A 14,929-nucleotide genomic window follows, 5' to 3' on the forward strand; every position below is an offset into this window, starting at 1 on the left:
TTAGATCGAAATTAAACAATTCAAGAACGCAAGAAGAAAAAAAATAAAGAATACTCACAACTCATAATCACAATTAGCACAACAATCTAATACACTATTGGGTTATTATTTGGTTATTTGGGCTAATTACTATTGGGCTATCATTTGTTTTTTTGGGCTAATATAATCAGTATTATTTGGGCTTGATTTCAGTTTGTAAATTTTTTTCAGGGGTGTCCTAGTACTTGTTGAGGGGTGTCCTTAGTATAAAAATCGAAAAAAAAAAATTTTACACTACCGGAAAAAAGTTGAGCCGTAGCCCGTGCTACGCCCCAACCTACATTAGGTCCGCCCCTGAGTATAGAAATATGAAAATGTATGCATAGTTTGAACTGATATATTTTAATCATTTGGAAAGGCTAAAACCAATTTAGCTTCTTGCAAAGGCTAAAACCAATTTAGCTCAGTAGCTCATTTTTAGTTAAAAGAGTAAATTACAAGTTTTGTTCTTTATGTTGACATCAAATTGTAGACGTCGTCCTTTGCTTTTAAATTAGACGAGTTTTGTCCTTAACGTTTCAAAATCATGCACGTTATATCCTTTAGCCCTAATCCAGTTAGATTTTTTGGTTAAGTATGGTCACATGTGCCTTGCACATGAGGGTATCTTTGTCTTTTCACCTTTTCAGAGATTATTGTGTAAATAAGTTATATACAAGGAATATTTGTAAAAACAAAATGATATTAAATGGCTTAAACTATCTACACGCTTGGTGTGTAGATAGTCACCTCATAAAGTGTTTTTTTGTCTTAGTTGTGGTTAAAGCGTGGCGTTTTGGTCTGGTCAACCAGACAAAGACTGACGAGTGTCTGACGGGTCTCTTGGCCGGACTAAAACGCCGAGCTTTGGCCGCGTTTTGGTCCTGTCAACCAGACACCCGGTCAATCTTTTGTCTGATTGACAGGACCAAAACGCGGCCAAAGCTCGTCATTTTGGTCCGGTCAACAGACCCGTTAGACACCCGTTAGTCTTTGTCTGATTGACCGGACCAAAACACCGCGCTTTAGCTACGCCTCGACACTGCAGGGTGTGCATATAAGACAAAAAATCACTTTTTGGTGTGCACATAGGCACATTGGTGTGCCAATAGGTACACCCTATTAAATTTAACAAACTTCTCCCTCTCTCTCTCTCTCAATCTTCTCTCTCTCTAGAATCTAATAATTAAAGTTAGCTGTAAATAAAATCTAGTTTGTTATTAGAGATAGGGTTTTTTTTTAAAAAAAAAAAAAGGCCGTTGCTTTTTTTCATATAGGAGACAAAAGCGCACATACCTCGCCTAGGTCGCCCAGGCGCACTGGGCGATTGCTTTTAATAACACTGGAATCTATAGGTTTAAAATCGAACATCAATGTGTGTCAACTTCACAACTGGAACTCCATATTCAGACTCTTCTAAAACCAACCTCACCCGCACAAGCAGACAATTAAACCCATATTATCTATGAATGATCGGTCATTAAGATGGAAATTGTTTAAACAGGTCACCAAACATGCACAAAAAGTGCACTTGCTTCTACGGATAAAAATATAAGGCTCAAATGATCTATACAAAATTCCACTTTATAGTGCAAGGAGCAGAAGTTAATCAAGTGTTATCCTTCACCACTGAGATCATCAATAATTAGATATAAAGGATGCATTAACATAACAAACATTTTGGAGTTTTGCAAATTTGCTGAATAATCTTACACATGTTCTAGTTAGTCAAAGCAACATAAGCGCTCGGGATTTAGTCCTTCAAGAGTTGTTCCTTCTAGTCTCCTGTAGAACACCAACAAAATTCTGTTACCATGAAAATGAACTTTCATTTAGAAGAAACAAATCATAATCATGCTGTTTCGGGTTTCATACATGTTCATTAAACTGAAATTTATCAATTTCTAACCCTAGGCATATCATGAAAACCTGAAAAAAAATCCACCATGTATCAAATATCCCATATGGCCATATGGGTTCATAGCAATTTCTATTGGCAAAATTCTCTAATAAGAATATGCAGCAGATTTGTCTAATGTCACTGAATGTATTACATACCCTACATTCATATCTAATTCTAACATAAGCAATTCGTTTATCTTTTCAATAACAGTGAGAACGTAGACTTTGTGTATAATTAGTCGGTTATTCTTTATACGTAGTTACCAACAGAATGGACAAATCTAGCTACATAATACTTGACGCCAATAGTATAAAACAATAGTATGATTATTATCAGTTATCACCATAACCAAACAAAAGATCACATTTTTTTCTACATACCAAATGCCTTTTTAGTTCCAAAGACCGATATGGACATCTATTTGTGCAACAGCCTTCTCTTTTATCACAACAATCGCCTCCTTTGATCCATGATGGACAACGGTACCCACATGTGAAATAGAGCTAAACGAATTTATAGACATTGACTTGCACTATGAGTATCTTCAACCTTCAAATCCCCTTCACCCGAGCAAAAAGAATGATTTTGCAGCCTTCGGTTTTTCAATATAACTTTCGATTCCTTCACCAAATCAATATACTTTCTCCTTACCGTTGCAAGAGGATGGGCCTCAATAGCCATTTTATCACAATACGCTTCTTTCAATATCGCAGTGCACGTGTCATTCCTCAAAGATAGATAAAACATACACGGATGTCGCTCAAACACCTTATGAACTTTCTGTGGCAGCCCCAAATACTTTCTCAAGCACAAAAGCTTCTTCCTCTCAGCAGAATGTTCCACAAATAGACTAAGCAACTCATGGAGCAAACCCACGACCCGTTTCTCAGCCAAATCACTACCCGGGCATAAATCCAAGCATTCCTCATATGGTGAAACATACGGAAGTTTCTGAAAACCATCCAACCAATCCAAAATCTTGCTTCTTAACCTCAACCCCTTAGATGGAAACATCGGAAACGAAATGGATTCCATTTTTCCACCGTTATAAACTCCGGTTCTTAGTGCGTTCTTCTGAATCACCGACAACGTCTTTTTGGTTTGAACAGCCGATAATCCCTTCAGCCCATCGCCCATTTCAACTACCTTAAAACACTCGTCAACATTTCCGTCCAAATAATCCTCCGGTAACCCTAAATACCACAACATACCTTTAATTATCTTCAAAGGCAACTTATTTTCAACACTCATAAGTATCAATTTTCTCAATCTTTCTTGTAAGTCGGCTTTAAAATCCCGATAAACAGCTTGTTCTTCATCATGAAGGATTGCAGCCTCTGGGGTTAGTCTAAACCAGGGTAAATTGTATTTGGGTCCGATGAACTCCTCAAAAACCGACGGGTATAATCGAAGAAACCTAGCAACCTTAATGGGTATTTCTAACTGTATCCCTTTCTTTGAAACATCGGAAACCGGGATGCAACTGTCTGGAGAGGCTGTAATACGGTTCTTGAGAGCGATTATGGGTTTGAGTTGGATGGATTTGTGGATTGATTCAATTGAATCGAAGTATGAATCACTTTTCCATTTCATGTATACATTGGTGTAACTGTGATTTCGAATGTGTCGCCAGGTGGGTGTGTATTGATTTAAAAAGAGAACCTTATTTACCACTTTTCTGAGATTTTTACTACTTGCCATACTCATAATCTCTACAATGACGGACCCTGCACCAATTTTCTTCACAATCTTGCAGAAGATCGATCAAAACGGTTAGTACTCATACAAGTGGTAGTGGTGTGAATTTTATGTTCAAAAAATAATAATAATAATAATAATAATCAAACATGAGGCTAGCAACTTTGGTTGTAATGTGCGCTCCTTGTAGGTATGTTTTACAAAACCTATAAGATAAAAATGAAGGAAAATGTTTACTTTATATAATATATACTAAATGTTTCAATTACCCAAACAAAAACTTGTTAATAAATGGGTTAAACGAACACGAACTGTTTAACACGATTTAATATAACAATGACGTATACAAGATTTTTTGTCGGTGGGGGCAAAAATATGATTTGGTTAAAATGGGTCAAAATAAGACATTGATAGCAATAGCATACATGAATTAAGAACACCATATTCGAAATCGAAGAATTATACACCAGGAGTTCAATTTGCTAACCTGCTCAATCAACTGCTTGACCGAGTTGCTGCTCGATTAAGTGCTCAATCGAGTTGCTATGAGCTAATTTCCTGGAGAGTAAAAACCAATTATGAAATTTCCAAACATAAAGTCACTAGAAAGAAACCGAAAAAAACTTAAACCACAAAGAAAAACCTATAGAACTTAACCCAACATAGAATCAGAAAACAATTTACAAAGATCGAAACCAAAATAAAATGCCAATTTAATTTTCTTGAAATTACAAACAATCATATAACAATCTGCACATGTTGAGCCCAAATAAAATGCCAATTTTATCATCTTAACATTGCAAAGCATCATATAACAATCTGTACACAAAACAATTTGCACCAAATTTAAATGCCCATTTCATAAAAATATAAAACAACTTAACACCAACTGTACGTTGCCAAAAAAAAAAAATCCACATAAGCAATATTACCATATAAAAACCGTTGAAGTTAAAGAAAACCCAACCATCCAATCAAAAACCCCATCTTCTTTATCAATTTAGACAGTGATGTATAAAGTTTACAGATACAGAATCTTGACAAAACAAATAAATCAAAAGAAAACCAGACGCCATAAATTAAATTGAATGCAAAAAAAAAAAAAAAATTTCAATCGAAACCTTACTCTGTAGTTGCTTGTCAGTATGCAACTTCAGGAACAATGAGATGGGTATTGCGAATTCTGATTCCGATTACTCTGGCTTGGGTTTACAGTTTCATGACCATCTTGTTGCATAGGGTGAGCAGATTTCGGTCCTACCTGAACTTACCCAAAAACAAGACCGAAAATCAACCAAAACCGAGCTCGATATAATACACATGGTCAGTCCTCGCCTCGCTTCTTATTTATTGACAAGTTAGGTTTCGGGTCGGTCCTCAGTCACCAAGGAAACCCTCAAAGAAAACCAACCCGACAAAAAGTAAAACTGATTCTTTTTTATTTGTTATACATATCCATAAGACCAACTAGGGATTGTGCCCGCGCGCAATGCGGCGCGGCGCGGTGCACGTATACATTAGGCGATAATTGGTGTCAGAAACATTAAGAAAACTAATAGCCTTATAGACATATAGAGGTAGTAGGTTACATTAGGATTTATACTACAACGGCAAACAAACAGCCCGGCCCCCATAACATCAATCAGTAAGTTAAGGTTCTTGGTTTCTTTTTTTTCATTCATATTCTAAGCTCAAACATTATCTTTATTCTTATCCAAGGTGATATTGCCAAATGTGGCTTAGACAGATGAATCCTTTGTTGTGAAGACGATGGCGCTGAGAACGCAGTCTCACAACACGAAGCTAGAAGGGAGGAGAGGCTGGTCGAAGGACCGGCGAAAATACCCGACCTTTTTAGGAATCGGTTACAGAAATGAGAAGGATGAGAGGGACTGCAGATGACCCGGCCTTTGTCAACACCTAGCGCAACCGCCAACGCCTTCTCCGATCTCTCGGGTATGACGCCTTAGACGATCTATTGCACTTTGACTTCGACATCATGTTTGACATGTATAAAAGCGTTGAAGGCATGTTGGAAAAGTATTTAGACTGCCCGAAAAATTTTGACAGAATTTGCTTTCCTTGCAGCAAATATATGACAGCTTGAAAGGAACAACTTGTAACATACGCTTGCAAAATGTTATCGAATTTTCAGACTGGTAAGCATATTATTAGTTTGTGTATGTGGTTTTGAGTAATCGGGACGGGTATCACCTAATCCCAAGGCCATCCCATACCCACGAAAATATAAAAAACTAATCTCATACCCGGTCCCATAGCCATCGAGGTTCGGGGTACACCCGTCCCGGATGTCTCGGGTTTTGGGAATACCCGTCGGGCTCGAGTTTTTTGGCCATCCCTAATATGAAAGCAAGAACAGTATGTTATATAAAAAAAAATTCATAATACTCGACTTATAGATGAACATAGATATTAAATTCTCTCCCACCACAAAATTAATATTTGAACAATTGGGAGAAAATAGTATTTTCAACGATTCTAAGAGCTCTTTGCATTACCTTGATGTTACATTCTTGTTTGTGAATGGACGAATCATCATTGAAAACATTGATATCGGTTTCCGATGAGGTTCGAACTGACCTCCAGGCCATATAACCGGCTAAAATGGCCAAGAAAAACACCAGCAGAAGAATTCTGATGGGACATTGAGCTTGTGTTGGAAAGTAGGATATCATATGGAAAGAGGTGGTGGTTAAGGTTTGGTTAATCTTTTTGGCATTTAATATGTAGAGGAATACGTCTCATCTTAGTGCAGCTGGTTTTGCTATTACAAAGTGAAAGTTGGCTACACTTACTATTTTTTTGGCAAACGGGTATTATTGGCATTTCTATTCATATTGATCTAGTCTTAAAATGGGAAAAAAAGTTGATTTTTTAATAAACAACGGAGGGTTGAAAAAAACGACAAATTCTTGTCAACTAATTTCTCAATAAAGGATTCAGGGACACTGAAGTGATCCTAGGTTGCAATTTTACAATCTCATTAGTACCAAGGAAATTTAATTGTGAAAATTGTTCTATGGTAAGCTATGTAAAAAAAAAAAAAAGAAGAATATATGCAAACTTATTTTTGAATCAAATCAAAGTTGATCCAGGCATGCATTCTCTACATTTGTTGTATGCATATGTCACTATCTTCTCTTATTGTGGTAACTGTGGGAGCTAATTTGACTACAGATGCTACCAAATTCTACCCCATGTCTGCATAATGACTTCCAAAAGGTAATGCGAAACGTAAACTATAATATTCGTCTCTAGCTATGATTATTTGAAGGGTAAAAAGTAAAAAAAAAAAAAAAAAAAAAAAAAAACACTAATGATAAACTATTCATAAAAAAATTTGCAGGCAGACTCCCTTTTAATCCGCCAATACTCTCCTTTGTCCGGTTGGCGCCAAACTCAAACCTCAAAAAGTCGTCGGTCTCTTGTCCATAGATCTGTTCGAAGAAGGATGAAATTCATTATGAAACAGCATACTATCGCTGATCGATACCTATCCTACATTCGTTGTTGGATCTGTGAAGGAAACGCCAACGACGCCACCTTCTAAACCCTAACTCCTCCAACGGCGCCATCAGTCTGTCCCCGCTACTGCGGTTCTTTACTGAAAACGCATCCATAGTTGCGATCTACCCGTTGAGCTCCCAGGCGCCTGATACATGACAGTGTGCCTGGTGCCGGTTGTAACCGACGTTACCTCTCTCTGGAACCTCGCCTTAACTATTAGCGCATTTTGGGTAAAATAAAAGTTTTTATATGCGTCATTTTCTCTTTTTGAGTTCATTCAGACAATAATCCTTGCATATATCGTTATTTAGATATAACCTACAAAAACAATAGAACCTCGTACTGTCCATATGGTATCGTCCTTTTCAAAATTTATTGTTTACCTTCTTTAAACCTACACCAAAGCGTTGCTTAAAATTAAAAAAAAAAAAAAAAAAAAAAAAAAAAAAAAAAAAAAAAAACAGAATCAATCGATGTCTTCAGCAAGTAACAAATATATACTCAAAAGAATTTGAGGAAAAAGCACAATCAGTCGATGTCTTCAGCAAGTAACAAACATATACTCAAAAGAAAGCAATCATACACACATCAAAGTCATTCAGTTTGACATAAGACCACCACACATGAAACCTAAACTCGGTTAAGAAACCCTAGACTGTCAATTAAAAGGAATGTGCTAAGCAAAACACACCTGAACAGCAAATTCACGGTCCTGATAGCCTGCAACTTGGAAGCCCTCTACAAGATTTGAAATCCTAGATCGAAAATCGTGAAACCTATTGCTGCGTAATTTGTTCTAATCTCCTGAATTCTCAGCTGAGGAAAAAATGAGGAGGGAAAGAACAGGGGACGTGATAGTAGAAGAGGGAAAGACACGTGGAAGCCAGAGGGAAAAAGGGGGGAACGATGACAGCACAATGAAATCACCGACTTTGTGCTTTAAATTTATAAGGTAATTAGATTGACCGACCTAAAAGTTTGTTTCAAGTCTATTCTAGTTACCACCAGGGCTGCTTTGTTTCAATCATTTTTTAGCACACAAGACATGTAATTTATATTCAGCAGCCATATTGGCAATAGTATCAATTTCAATTCAATTTGCAACATCAAGAAGAATGGGAATAACACTTTATCATATCTATCGATTACTTCAACTCAATTGTCATCTTAAATCATCATAAGTTTGCATTGGTATAGTCATGCAATTCTCATTTAGGCATATCATCGAACAAGTTGTATGCATACTTTCAAGAACTTACAGAAAGCTCCAACCTTGTTCGGTTGGTGAAGAAAACACAAAAGGGATGAAAAAGATGCCGATTGTGGGCAATCCAGAATCCAATGGAATCAATATTACGCCTTGAATCGCAGGATGGAATGATTGATTACAGAGTAATCGATATGAACCGAAATTTATGAATCAGGTCAGGTCGGGTACTTCATATTGGGTCTAATTTATGAATGAAATTGGGCCTTTCGAATCCTCTTTCGATATCCATTTCTTTTTTTTTTTGTAACTTCATTTATCATTAAGGGTAAAACAATCTTTGTATACGTATTTTAACGGAAAGTAATGTTCATCCACTTCAAAGACAACCGTTGTTTACTGTTAAGTGAAGAGTGAAAAGCACAAACGTAATTTCAAAGAGTGAGAAACAAGTTTGCAAAAAGACCTGCTATAGAGCATTCGAGTAGCACAATGCTAATTTTAAAGAGTGAGGAACAAACTTGCAAAAAGACCTGGTAACAGCATTCGAGTTATTTAACTCTTAAATATATTTTATTTTAATATTTTTCTATTTATATTAGTATTTTTTACACTTAAGAAGCTTACGTATTAATATGTTTCATATGAGTTCTACACTTCTACAAAACCATCGAGCAAGTTTGAAGAATGCTCTATTGGGGTTATTAGGTTAATAACTCAGATAAAAATTATCAAAGTTGTTTAGTTGATTTATAAATAGAGAGAGGGCATACGATAGAAAATACTAAAACTATATCACTTAAAAATTTTGTTGAATAAATATATATTCATAATGATTAATGATATTGTTTTGTCAAAATTTTATAAGTATTCGGTATGACAAACACCATACTACATCTAAATTAATAATTCTTGTAACATTATTCTAGTTTAATGTACTCGAACCCTTGACATTTGACACTAGAAGGGTGTGTACCCGCTTCCACATTACTCTACCCAAATCATATTTCCTTCTCTCCTCTACTTTTTACGGACAACACTCACTCTCTTATCTTTTCATATCTTCAACCCTTTACTGACCTGATAGACGGACATTTAACCCAAAGGATCTCGGCTCTCCACTTGTGAGGCGTGCTAATACGTATGAAAAGGATGCGGCTCCTTCACACCCCATAGTCTAAGATTCATTTTCATCATACTTAGACAAAATAAACTTTTTATTTGATCTTACCCTTATAATTAAATGTTAAATCAACGAAAATTATTAAAATACAATATCACACTGAACAACTATATGTTTAAAAAGTGGTTTTCAAGATAAAAAGAGTCATGTGCTTTACTTCAAAGGAAAATTGAGAACATGTATACAGAATGAAATCATGTTCTATATAAACAAATACATAGTGCGACACTTACATATACCTTTGCTTGAAAAACATTTTTATCCATGAAAGCAACTTTTCATTTGTTTAAACATATAAAATGTTGCATAAATCTCCTTTGTTGATCCTTTCCTATTTCTTTTATCATCATGCTATTAAGATCAGTTTTGATACTGAAATTGGTGGTCTTATTGATAATCACACTAGCAAACGGTAACCCCCCTGAAGAGCCCGTTAAATGTTCGAACAATTTTACAAACTGCACTATTACCAACTCGTATGGCGTGTTCCCAGACCGTAGCACTTGTCATGCAGCAGAGGCCGCATACCCTTCATCCGAACAAGACATTGTCTCAATAGTTGCAAACGCTACGCGAGCAAAAAGAAAGATGAGAGTAGCTACGCGTTACTCGCACAGTATACCAAAGTTGGTTTGTCCTGATGGTGAGAATGGGCTCATTATCAGTACAGAGAATCTTAACCGCGTTATTAAAATAGATAAAGAGAAAATGCTTGTTACCTTAGAGAGTGGTGTAACATTGAGGCAACTTATTGATGAAGCTGCAAAAAGTGGGTTGGCTTTTCCTTATACTCCTTATTGGTGGGGCTTAACGATAGGTGGTCTTTTAGGTACCGGTGCACATGGTAGCACCCTTTGGGGAGATGGTAGTTCAATTCATGATTATGTGGTTCAAATGCGGATTGTCACCGCAGGAAGTGAGGAAAATGGTTATGCTAAAGTGAGAACTCTAGAAGAAAATGGTGAGTTTGATGGTGAGATGAAGGCAGCTAAGGTTTCTCTTGGAGTACTTGGAGTCATTTCTCAGGTACTTCAGTCGGTTTAGTACCATTTTTTTTAACCTTGAGAATCTGTTACCAGAAAACTCACAAATATCCACCAATGACCTGCTAACCAATGGAATTAGGTAAATTGTATCTTACGCATGTTGGGCAAGTGACCTTCAAGAGGTTATGATAGGAAACCGTACAAGCAATATCAAACCTCGCGACCAGACTTCAAAATTTTTTTCAAGAATTAATTAGAATTTAGACATAGAATTTGAAATTGTTTCTTCTTTTCAAATGCCTTCGGGGATGAATGTGTTAGCTAAATTATGAGGATAAAGGTGGTGAATACAATGTAAATGCTCTTATATTAAGCTTTGATTTTAATAGTGTTTATTGTAAGGGGTCTTTTGCATACTTAAATACATTTGTTTTGACTATAGGTGACTTTAAAGTTACAACCCTTGTTCAAGAGATCTGTTACCTTCTTACCAAAAAATGATACGGACTTATCAGATCAAGCCATCGCTTTCGGGAGACAACATGAGTTTGCGGACATAACATGGTACCCAAGCCAAAAACGAGTTGTTTATCGCATTGATGATCGAGTTTCCTCCAATGTATCTGGAAATGGACTTTGGGATCACCCCGGTTTTCGATCAACGCCTTCACTTGCACTCCTTATCTTAAGATCTACAGGTAGTCACATGAAACATTCTTGTCAAGAACATCTGTATGCAGTATGCATGCAAATTGTAGAAGATTACATAAACTCATATTTTTAAGTTTAAATATTACGTCAACCATATTTTTACACGTTAATAATCGCAGAGGAAGATCAAGAAGCTAAAGGTGATGCTGCTGGAAAGTGCAGAAATGGAAAGCTTACTACAAACACTTTAATAAGGAGTGCATTTGGGCTGACCAATGATGGTAATATAATCTTTAAAACTTTCCATCTTAAGATAACCATTTAATCATCTTTTTTTGTGTAGGTATTATCTTTAAGGGATACCCTGTAATCGGGTATCAAAATCGGCTTCAAGCATCAGGAGGTTGCCTAAAAGGCTTGAAAGATGCTGAAATAACCGCATGTCCATGGGATCCCCGAGTGAAGGGTTTGTTCTTTCACCAAACCACATTCAGCATTGTCCTTTCAAAAGCTAAAGATTTCATCCAAGACGTACAAAAGCTTGTAAGTATCGCACCACAATCGTTATGTGGTATAGATCTATATAATGGGATCCTCATGAGATATGTCACCGGCTCAAATGCATACATAGGAAAACAAGAAGACTCATTAGATTTTGACATCACATATTATAGAAGTAAAGATCCCAAAACTCCAAGACTTTATGAAGATGTGTTAGAAGAGATTGAACAAATGGCGGTGTTTAAGTACGATGGTTTACCGCATTGGGGGAAGAATCGAAATGTGGCATTTGAGGGGGCGATCAAGAAGTATAAAAAGAGTAGGGAGTTTTTGAAGGTTAAAGGGAAATATGATCCATTAGGGTTATTCTCAAGTGAGTGGACAGATCAAGTTTTAGGACTCAAAGGTGGTTTAACCATTGTTAAGGAGGGTTGTGCACTTGAAGGTTTGTGTGTGTGCTCAGAGGACATTCATTGTGCCCCCCAAAAAGGTTATTTGTGTAGGCCTGGGAAAGTCTTTCAGGATGCAAGGGTTTGTACTTTGGTTCAAGTCTCAAATCAATGGTCGGCACAAACCGAACTCTAGAGTCTATTTATTTATTTAAGTTATAAGTTTGAATCTCTTTTTGAAAGTAGACACCATCACCATTTCTAGATTTACCAATCAATTTACTAAGAATAGGTGTTTGTCGAAATTCCGCTATATATGTTGTAGTGTCATGACTCATGGCCCTTGAACATAATGCTAAATTCGCACGTGAATTTCAAGCACATGACTTGGAGCTGTTCTGGGTACATTTTGTAAGAGGTTATGTCATGTTTTCACCATCTCTCACAAAAAAGACAATCACGACCCGTTTCATCCTTAGTTAGTCGAAGCATCACTATAATCACTACCTCATAGTACGATTTTCATCAATCAATCAGTTAATGATCTAAACACTCAATAACTATATATGTAACAAACTAATGTCATGAGTAACTATAGACACATAACAATAAATATGTATACAATAATAAATCATGTGATGATTTTTCTTTCTTATTTATCAAAATCAATCATAATAAGACTATAAGATGAAAGTTGATATATATCCAAGGTGTTAACAATAAATATGTATACAGTAATAAATCATGTGATGAAACTGTTAATTTTGCCTCCTTGTTTGTTTCGACGTGTCGGGGGGGGGGGGGGGGGTTATTGCACGGACCTCCCGGCCGCTGGAGTGATCCCACTCCACAAGCTAGCAACGTCCCAATGCTGCCTGGCGGTGAATACCCCATCCCGAGCTGAGTCCGTTTCCCTCTGGGAAGAAGGTGGCAGAATACCCCCTGCCTGGACTCGAACCCGGGTCTCTGTGAAGAGTAGAGATGGGACTGGCCAACTGGGACACCCCAGTTGGTTTGTTTCGACGTGTCTCATTTCAAGGGCGCAGGTAATGTAACTATTTGCATAAACATACATTCATAAACACTCGACATAATCTTGACCGATGAAAGTTGATATATATATATCCAAGGTGTACTAGGAATAATTAAAATTAGGCAAGATCTCAACTAGTTGGGTTAAGTGATTGCTATATCTGAACAGTCTGTTCTTGATAGCTCATAGCCAAGATCGGATCGATTAACACAAAGTAATAGAAATCAAACTTGCATAAATGATAAGAAAAATGGTGAGTTTGATGGTGAGATGATGGCAGCTATAAGGTTTCTCTTGGAGTACTTGGAGTCATTTCTCAGGTACATTATTAGCTGGTTCAGTCCCATTTTTCTTAACCACGAGAACATATTACTTAAAAACTTACAGTACTTGTGAGTATCATGCTAACCAACTAGATCAGGTTAATTTTTTTTACAGGACCTCTTGAAGGTTAACTTAATTAAGTACCAACTCCGTAAAATCTAAAACTAAGAGGTATCTATAAAATCTAAAAGTAATACACTAATAATAAAATAATAATTTAAATTTATGCATGTATAGTAATAATAATAACTAGTGGTATTCTCCCGCGCTATGCGGCGGGAACTAATCCGTTCGGTCCGTTCTGGTACCGACACTCTCTATAGTAGCTGAAAGAGAAAACTATAAAATAAATCGGGTTATGCCCAAAAGAATACGTACTTTATATCAATCGAAAACCATAGAAAGGAATACCGGTTCCGATACTACTGATATCTTTTTACCGATGTTGCTCGGTTGAAATCGGTTCAGTTAGTCCCGTATAAACACTTGTATAGTGTACAATAAAAAAATTGTTTTTGTATATTTTTATTGTCACTCGTATAGTTTACATTTTTCGATTGAAAAATATCAATCGAAAACCATAAAAAGGAACATTGGTTCCCATACTGCCGATATTGGTACCGATGTTATTCGGTTGAAATTGGTTCGGTAAGTCCCATGTCAATACGCGTACAGTTTACAATACGAAAAATATGTTTTTTATATTTTTATCGGCACTTGTGTAGTTTATGATAGAAAAAAAACAATTAAATATCATTGTCGGTTCCTGTTCGCTTTGGTACGATTGCGTCGTGGTATCCATTTTAAATATCATTGTCGGTTTCGGTTTAATTTGATACAATAGTGTCATGGTATCCATCTTAATATCATTATCGGTTTTGATTCGATTTAATACGATAGCAACACAATATCCATTTTTCAATAAAAAAACAAATTAGAAAAAATAAAATTAAAATAAATATAATATTAAAATTTTAGCTTTACTATTCATCATCAGTTAAAAATAATATGTATAATGTATAATGTATAATTTTTCAGTTTCTTTAGTTAGTGTTAATATTTTTATAATTTTATAATAATTGTTAATGTTTTATAATTTTAGCTTTCCTAAACAGATGAAGGCGTTCTACTGGTATCGAGACAAATCAAACCGACTTCAACCGGATAATATCATTATCAATATCGGTATTATCGAAACTGATACTGATATTAGTATTTGTAGGTTTTCTCTTTTTGTTACTATAGCGAGTACCGGTACTGAACCGAACCGAAACCGATTGGGTTATCATCGCGTAGTGAGATCAAACTGATTTCGGTATAACAATGTTGAAAACATAGTTGTATTCCAAACTGATTTTGGCTGAACACGTGAATTCCAAATAGTTCACCGTTCCCAAAAGTCTTGGTGTACTGTTGGGGTTAGACTATGGGGTATGGGGCGGGGGTGCGTGGGTTGGGTACAAACGCCCAAGTTACCATCCTGGGTGGGCTTGGGTTTCGGCGTGGCC

General features: G+C 36.3%; 2 protein-coding genes and 1 long non-coding RNA gene across 6 annotated transcripts; 2 read left to right on the forward strand and 1 right to left on the reverse strand.

Moving 5' to 3' along the window:
* Positions 1-1,510: 1,510 nt before the first annotated feature.
* LOC110879632 (protein WHAT'S THIS FACTOR 9, mitochondrial) lies at positions 1,511-8,641 on the reverse strand. Of its 3 annotated transcripts, none has more exons than XM_035985898.1 (4): positions 8,407-8,641; positions 4,746-4,880; positions 2,302-4,177; positions 1,511-1,803 (listed from the first exon to the last, which is right to left on the reverse strand). In XM_035985898.1, exon 3 carries the CDS (start codon positions 3,626-3,628, stop codon positions 2,435-2,437), a length of 1,194 nt encoding a protein of 397 aa, XP_035841791.1. In that variant the 5' UTR covers positions 3,629-4,177; positions 4,746-4,880; positions 8,407-8,641; the 3' UTR covers positions 1,511-1,803; positions 2,302-2,434. The 3 variants fall into 3 exon arrangements, with proteins under 3 accessions (XP_035841791.1, XP_035841790.1, XP_035841792.1); XM_035985897.1 differs by lacking the exon at positions 8,407-8,641 and adding an exon at positions 7,839-7,967; XM_035985899.1 differs by lacking the exons at positions 4,746-4,880; positions 8,407-8,641 and adding an exon at positions 7,839-7,967.
* Positions 5,017-8,229, forward strand: LOC118488389. 2 transcript variants are annotated; one of them, XR_004884477.1, is made up of 4 exons: positions 5,017-5,264; positions 5,339-5,575; positions 5,708-5,778; positions 7,964-8,229. It is a non-coding gene; the product is annotated as an uncharacterized LOC118488389 (long non-coding RNA). The 2 variants fall into 2 exon arrangements; XR_004884476.1 differs by lacking the exon at positions 7,964-8,229 and having other exon boundaries at positions 5,022-5,264; positions 5,708-6,486.
* A 1,151-nt stretch (positions 8,642-9,792) lies between the features above and the next one.
* Positions 9,793-12,449, forward strand: LOC110879631 (probable L-gulonolactone oxidase 6). Its single transcript, XM_022128139.2, has 4 exons — positions 9,793-10,563; positions 10,966-11,221; positions 11,354-11,455; positions 11,518-12,449. The coding sequence occupies exons 1-4, from the start codon at positions 9,886-9,888 to the stop codon at positions 12,258-12,260; spliced, it is 1,779 nt and encodes a 592-aa protein (XP_021983831.1). The 5' UTR covers positions 9,793-9,885; the 3' UTR covers positions 12,261-12,449.
* The last annotated feature ends 2,480 nt before the right edge of the window (positions 12,450-14,929 follow it).

Source organism: Helianthus annuus, chromosome 16 (genome assembly GCF_002127325.2).
Source record: "Helianthus annuus cultivar XRQ/B chromosome 16, HanXRQr2.0-SUNRISE, whole genome shotgun sequence".
Classification (NCBI taxonomy): Eukaryota; Viridiplantae; Streptophyta; class Magnoliopsida; order Asterales; family Asteraceae; genus Helianthus; species Helianthus annuus.

Bases quoted from the DNA above. Each gene is read 5' to 3' on its own strand.
- LOC110879632 (XM_035985898.1), bottom strand. From the start codon at position 3,628: ATGAGTATGGCAAGTAGTAAAAATCTCAGAAAAGTGGTAAATAAGGTT.
- LOC110879631 (XM_022128139.2), top strand. From the start codon at position 9,886: ATGCTATTAAGATCAGTTTTGATACTGAAATTGGTGGTCTTATTGATA. The intron at 11,222-11,353 runs GTAGTCACATGA...TAATAATCGCAG, and splicing joins CCTTATCTTAAGATCTACAG to AGGAAGATCAAGAAGCTAAA. The intron at 11,456-11,517 runs GTAATATAATCT...TTTTTTGTGTAG, and splicing joins ATTTGGGCTGACCAATGATG to GTATTATCTTTAAGGGATAC.